At 36.1% G+C, this 7,614-nt stretch overlaps 1 protein-coding gene across 1 annotated transcript in view; it reads left to right on the top strand.

The window, feature by feature from the left end:
• The window catches only part of cxcl12b (chemokine (C-X-C motif) ligand 12b (stromal cell-derived factor 1)), a 13,004-nt gene extending 7,087 nt beyond the window's left edge, over positions 1-5,917 (top strand). The window contains exons 3-4 of the mRNA XM_035660057.1: positions 923-1,006; positions 2,817-5,917. Of these exons, the coding sequence (XP_035515950.1) occupies positions 923-1,006; positions 2,817-2,856 (124 nt within the window). The 3' untranslated portion in view covers positions 2,857-5,917. The remainder of the gene's footprint in view (positions 1-922; positions 1,007-2,816) is intronic.
• Positions 5,918-7,614: the final 1,697 nt, after the last annotated feature.

Raw genomic sequence — 7,614 nt, 5'->3', positions numbered from 1 at the left:
AGAGTCATAACTCTGTCAAATCTGAACACAAAGATATGATCACAAATCTTTTGAGATTCAGTGAGACTTACACTTTCTGAGGATGTCATATTTTATGTCCATCATGAAAATCATCACAAAGTAATACAGTGACAGTTGTTTGTAGCTCCATGAGTACATTGTAAATATGAACTGCACATAGCTAATTCAGCAAACGTTTAATGGTGCCAAAAGAATGTTGCTAGAATACAATTATAAATGTAGGCTAAAAATAAACAGAGTTCAAGTTGAGGCAACAGCTAACTTACTGAATGCATAGCAACATAATATTTCCCAAAGCATTATGGGAACTGCAGTTCCAATCCTTAAATAGATGATTGTCCCTTTTTTCATGTTGTATTATCAATAATCTTTAGAGAGAGTAGGGGTCTATAATCTTTTAAAATAAAAAAGAAGCACCTTTGATTGGTAGTTTTAGTTCTTTTTGTTGTAATATGTTGAGTTATCAAGGGGCAGAATTTAAGCTCATTGAAGAAAATGCCTAAAATGGAAACGAAGGAACTTGAATGAGCTTCTTTAAGGTTTAATTTAATTAAAATGTCAGTTACATTTCCTTGAGGTTACTGAAAGGTCTTGTTACAGTTTGGTTGACCACACAGCTAATATACTAGATACCATCTCTGTGCTGTACACCATCACCGGATGTTTGGTTACAAAGAAAGACCCGATGTGAAAATATTCTCCAGTACACGTCCTTGAACCTGATTTATTACATGTGAGTTTCGGTTAGACTAAAGTACATTGCATCCTCTCTATCTCTGTAAAAATGATAAAAGCAAATATGATCTGGTGAGTCTCAAAAAGTCGGCAAATCTCATCCACTCAAACAGCAGAAATACTTGTGTCTAATCCCTCAAATTTTGTTTTTTTTTTTCTCCGACAGTGCCAAGCTGAAGAACAACAGGGAAGTTTGCATCAACCCAGAGACCAAGTGGCTGCAGCAGTACTTAAAGAATGCCATTAACAAGTAAGAAAAAAAACCTCCTCTCTCTCTCGCTTTGTGCAGACACAAGTAGTGCTGACAGAAATGAAATACATCTCTCTTCTGCACTGAGTTTAGATCTTACAAAGAAGAAATAAACCACCGTTACAAATGACCATTTCTCAGTTTCCTGCTGACAATTTATCTCTGAAATCACTGATGTGGTTGATGTAAGCAGCTGAGTTATTATCTGTGAAATAATTAGCATCCAGTAAAAATAGTGATAAATCTGCCACCGTTGTGTCCGCTTCCTTGTTTCTTATAAGTATGTGTCTGAGACTTCAGACAAGACTGCAGCATAATCAAATGTTCATCATTTTTACCCCCTCAGCTCACTCACAGTAGCTAATACACGTGACTTTCTTATTCCTAAGAAGCATTTTCCATAATTATCATCACTAATTGCACATGAGTGACAGAGTTGTACCGGTTGGGGAGTAACATTGTGGGTGAAAGCTACTCATAGTAAAAAGTGCAGCAGCTCATTCAGTTTTTAATGAGCTATGCAGTTAAAATGTGTGCATTCCTCATAAAAAAATGTTCCTAACATGTCTGGCAGTGATTATCGCCAGGCTGCATGCTTCTTAAAATACCATAAACACTCTAAGCACAATGTGAAAACAAACAACAGAGTAATTTCTGAGGATTTACGATAAATTGTTCACTGTGTTAGCATTAATACAGTTTTCTTTTTTTTTATTTGGTATTATCCTTGGAGGTATCACAGTTCATTGAGGCTGGCATGTGGCACAGCAGCAAATAGTCCGTCAGACTGTTAAACAATGACTTTTCATATTCTGTCTACTGTGTTTCTCAGCGCTACAGCATGTACTGTAAAGAAGAGAGTATCACATCGTATAAAGAAAAATGTCCATTGTGTCCAATGAGAAGCAGCCTTGTTTTAAGCCCTTCCAGCAGGTATTTTGAGCTTATTCAGTAAGGTTTATGTACAGACAAATTACCAAAACTGCACTTATAGAGTTCAGCATGGGAAGATAGTTCAGTGTTTTAAGTGTGTTTGCACAATTTAAGTGGTCATCATAGGAGTCATGAATTAATGGAGAATGTTTCAAAACTCCTGTTCACACCAAAATCCTGTGTTACAGTGCTGCTAGATATAAGAGAAATAGCCAAGAATGCATACTGTTAATACACTTACAAGTGTGTAGTGTGTGTCTGTGTGCGTGTGTGTGTGTATGCAGAGGCTTTCTTATAGCGTGGCTGCTTTTTGTCAGAATCACCATTTTCAATGTTCAGTTACAGTTAAACATAAACCACATTTATATGTTATGATGTTCCTATCAGAGCTGTTTGCAAACACCTGAGGCCCCTAACATGTTCAAAAACAGCAGTGGTGCCCAGGCGCACATTCATTTCTTCTGTTAGAAAATATGTACAGTACCAATCTCCTAGAAATTTAATTTATATGCTACCATTTTTTTCCAATTATCTTTTTGAAAGAATTATTGTGGTCTGGATTATGTACCCGCATGTCCTTCACACGAGTTGTAGGGAAGATGTTGGGGAGTTAAAGAGAAAGAGTGGAAATATTAGGACCATAATTAAATGTTACTAGTTGGCCAGACTAACCAGTATCAGATGACATTTGTGTGCTCTTAATATACATTTGCTCTTTAAACTGCAGGACATCCATGTTTATATATCATTCATCATCAAACTTGATTAGATTTTTATAAAAACATATTTAGTGAACCCATTGATACTAATTTCTTGTATAACCCATCTTGACCAGAAAAACACAATTGCTAACAAATCCCTCTGAATCTCTCTCCAGGGTGAAGAAAAACAGAAGACGCAATAACAAGAAAAACTAAAAACAAGGGAAGACTTGTATGTCGTCAGACCTGGCATCCCCAGGTTGATCCTGTATACCTCCCTATCACTGCTATGGATGTATGTAAACACGCTGTATGTACCTGTCCATCTCTCTGGATCGCTTGCAGAACCAGCACTTCACCGCCAAACCATGCCGTCCCCAGCACCGCCACCAATCCCCCTGGACACCCAGTCACCCTCATGCAGTCACCCCCAACTCTCCCTGTTAGCACCAAGTGCAATTATACCACTGGATTGATGCAGCGCATGCTGATGTCAGATATACTTGTGTGTGTGTGTGTATGTGTGTGTGTGTGTGCATTTGAATCTGCTTCACATGAACTAACTCTGACTGTGTGTCTGTATACAGTACTTTCTGATATCACGTAGCTATAAACGAACAATTTGAGCTTCCTGTCTCACACACAAGGCTTTGTGGGTAATGCTACATTCACTCTCTGTCCAATTAACTCTAAATTTGAGCTGCTGAAACACTCACACAAGCATCCTTGGAGGAATTTGTTGGCAGGTTCTGTCTAAATAGCCCAAATGTGGTTTGTCAAACAGAAGAGATGGAAAAGTGAAAATTATGAGTTATATTTACAGCAGCACACTTACTTCCTCTTTAACGGTTTTTGAAAAAAGAAAAGTCTTATCTTACTTTTAAAACTAATATTTGGGATAGTGGTGTTACAAACTTTAAATGTGACACTTCTCATGTGAGGTGAATTTGGCATTACTCGAGGACCGAGGGCTTATGGGACAGACATAGAGAGGCTGTGGGGTCACAAGCACTGACCAATCAGGGCAGCTTCCTGCACCATCAGGAACAAAACAGATGGAAGCTCACACACACTGCTAAGAGTCAAGCACTGATCTTATGGTGCTATATATTCAGTATAAGGGGTCAGAGCCATGTACATAATTATACTTCACTGTTTATTATATGCAAGATTTAAGATGGGGTGTGACCTTTATATCTTAAATGAAACACAGTTTTGTTTTTACTTGTCACACAATATTTAAAGCGCTGATATAAAATATTAAATGGAAAGCTGATGTTGTGCTAAGGCCATACTATACTGATAACAACCATAAAGAAGTGGATTCAAACATTGATCAATGCAGCTTTCTTACTGATTGATCAGTAGTAACAGAGACCAAATATTTATACAGTAAAACATGAAGAAACCTGTGAACCTCAAAAAGCATGATTGCCTCTTTCATATATTGTTATAAAAAAAGGTAGAAGAGAATCATCATAATTATTAATTTTCAAAGGGACTAGGTAATATATATATATATATATATATATGGTAATATATATATATATATCATGCATATCAATAAAGCAATCAACTGCAGTATTTCCATACCAACACCTGTCCTTGGTAGGAATAAAAAGCTAATAAATTGTCACATAAAACAGCTGAACGATAAATGTCACAAAGGGATTGTTCATGGTGGCAAAAAAATATTTAGTTTTGATTATCCTTTTTTATAAATATTTGAGCCACTTTATTATCAGATGTGTTTTTTTTTAAATGTAATTGTTTTATTTTTATATTGTGTATAATCTTACTTAATGTTTTTTTAATGCAATGTACAGTAGGCAGTAGCTACTAAATGAAGGCTAGTCGAAAATGCGAGAAACAGTATTAAACTTCATTTTTAAGGTTTCATGCAATATTTCACATATATGTAATGGTTTGTTTGCAAATATATTATACACAATATGCAACTCATTCCTTTACCAAAGGATTAAAACACTATTTTTATCTTTCTTTCTTTTTTTTTTGCAATGTGGAAAATCAGCCAAACAAATCAAATATCGTCTTTCTGGTTTAGTGTTCGGTCCATTCTGTTTCCTTATCAACCAATCTGAGATGTAACAAAGATGAACTGAATAAAAACCTGTCCAACACACAGTGATTGAAAACAAAAGCTGCTGTCATTGTGTTACATGAGACAGGAAACTATTCAGCTCAGCCCACTAGTTGTCCCCGTCGAACACAGTTTTTATAGAGTTTTACTGAGATTGATGTATGATGTGTCAATAGAGCCACTGAGCCAGAACAAAACCTTTGAGTTCAGATCCAAGCGACCAACATGTGCTTTCAATCTGGACACTCCCAGCACCCCACGGGCTTTCTTTTCAATTTCGCTCGACTGCTGCCATGCCGAAAAACTAGAGGCTGTTTTTTTCTTCCCTAAACTGTAATAGAAGTCTGGTGCTTGTGGTCATTGTTATGGTCTTTGTTGTGTTTTACATGGTCTATTTGCTGAGTGCCTGATTACAAGTGATAATCATATCAATTTGCAGCTAATGTTGCAATAATCCTGGAAGTGTAACCCATTTCCCATTAATGTAATAGAAGTTAATAGACATTAATTTTATATTATTATACTAATTTCTTTAAAAACATTGCTAAACAACCTAAAATGTTCCAATTTCCATGCAAAGATAAATGACTTAAACAAAACCCCCATCCATTCCCAAATTAGCTTATTAACTATAGAGCTACATCTTGTTACTTCAGTAAACTTTCTAATGTATAATGTAATGTATAATTATCCAACTAACAGGGAAAGTATACTGCATTACCTGTGGTAAAACTTTATTAAACAAACTCTTAGTGGCATTTGTTTCATTACTGTCTTATGATAATTAATTTGTTCTATTAATCAGACTTGTTTTTTTGTTAAGTACTGTGCCCCCTGTGGAAACATTCTAGACAAATACATAGACTCCTTTATCATTGTGCAAATAGAGCTTTTACAGAAGGTTTGTGTGTATTATTGGACCAGGCACACATTCAGGTTCACATTCATCACCTTTACTGTGTTAATAAATGAATACAAGTGGGTGCATGTGTTCTACTTTGGACCCCAAGACAATGTGAAATAACTTCTTTTGAGGCAGCTTTTGACACATATACTTCATATACATGAGATGTATTAGACGTATTGCCCTCTGTATTGTCACTGTTTGTAAACCAAGAGGCAGTATTTTAGCTATGATACTCAAACCTTTTTTCAATAAAGTCATATGAAACAAAATCAGTTATACATGTCTGTATTTGACCTTTTTATTTATGTAAAGCTACATCAAGTGATATCTGACTGTGGGGGGGCAGAGAGGTTTCAAACTAAAAGTACAGAAAAACATCTTGGATAGACTATCGGCTTACCCAGTTGTTACGGATGGCCTGTTGGCAAACAAATGCCTAACACATCCAGCAGGCATGGAGCAACATGAGCATCCCATTAGAGTTGAGTTTCTGGCCAGCACTCACTTTCCTTTTAGCTTTAACTTGTTCCTCCAACTCCTTATAAGAGTCCATATGGTTAGCCTGTCTGCTATAACTTACATGTATATGCAACAAATCTGCAGCAGCAAATACATGTTGGGAGAAACTTAATTATCAAAATAATGAGGAAACATTTTAAATGACTTGAGTCACAAAATGTTGAGGTTTAAGTTCATATTCTAGTGGCCATAGTCTGTTTAAGGAAGATAACAAAACAAAATCACTTTTTGTGACGTTTTACTGTAACCATGACAATGAAGGTCACAAATACTTAACAAAGATGTAATTTCAACCCAAACCACAATGTTTCTGTAAAAGTCATTGTGTCTAAACCTAACCAGACCTTAACCATAGTCTTAAAACATCATAAAGCCACATCATAAAACAAATTATTATTTCAACAGTGTAAGGCAGACACTCAAAGGATGTCGTCCTGCCAATAGGGGCATTTGGTCAGAAACCTTGTGCATCTATGCATCCTTCTAGAGAGTATGGACAAACAATGTATTTTGTCTTTTAATTTAGAAGATTTTTTCTTCATACTGATCATTCCTGTAAAATGGTCAATGACAACATATTTCATTTGTTTTCCAGACAAAAAACATATCTGCTTGTACAGATACAGCATGATTACTGTTTGGTTGTTTTAGGCACTCAAAGCACTTGGTTACATTCAGGGAACGATTGTGGTCTTAGTCAAACACAGAAAAAGTCTAAAAGTGACTTTAATCATGAGACAGGGCATATTTAGCTTATTAATATGTAACCGAGACCACAATCTTAACAATATGTTTTTGGTCCTGTGCAAATCCCAGTTTCTTGGGTCAAACTCATGCGTTTTCTACCATCCACCATGACTGTCTCCCTGATTTCCAGGCATTACAAAAATGTAGTATTTACTTAATTAGAAAAAAAACATTGGCACTGAGATAATCCTGGCAACAAATTAGTAGAATATGTAACGTCTAGGAGACAGGGTTGCTATATGGAGGCTTGAAAATAAAAACTGTGCTAAGAACACATATCTGTAGAGTCAAGTGTTGATTCTTATTGGGTTCAGCAGTATGAGTGATCTATTTTACATTACAGGGAGTCATTTGGTTGAAGAGTAATACCTTAAAAATGTCTAGCAGAAGTGCTGAGAAATGTCTCTCTTTAAAGAACTGTCATGAGGAGTTACTATCTTTGATAGTAATAAAAAGTGACTGCACCACACCTCAGACAGGTGGAATAAGTTGTCCTACAGAGCATGCAACCTCTCTTTCCACAGAGAGAAATGAATTACAGGAGACCAGACTTCCTGCTGCAGGTTCTCCAAAATAAACCAGTTCGAACAGAAAAGCATCACAAGGCCAAAACCTCATGCAAACAATCTTGCATTGCATAGGAACAACCATTCCTAGGCTAGATGAATAATTCAAGAGGACTATCACTTGACATTTTCCA

The sequence above is a fragment of the Morone saxatilis genome, unplaced genomic scaffold, assembly GCF_004916995.1.
Source record: "Morone saxatilis isolate NCDOM2014 unplaced genomic scaffold, NCSU_SB_2.0 Contig17, whole genome shotgun sequence".
NCBI lineage: Eukaryota > Metazoa > Chordata > Actinopteri > Moronidae > Morone > Morone saxatilis.
The sequence above is the reverse complement of the archived record's forward strand: the minus strand, read 5'-3'. Positions and strand labels throughout refer to the sequence as shown.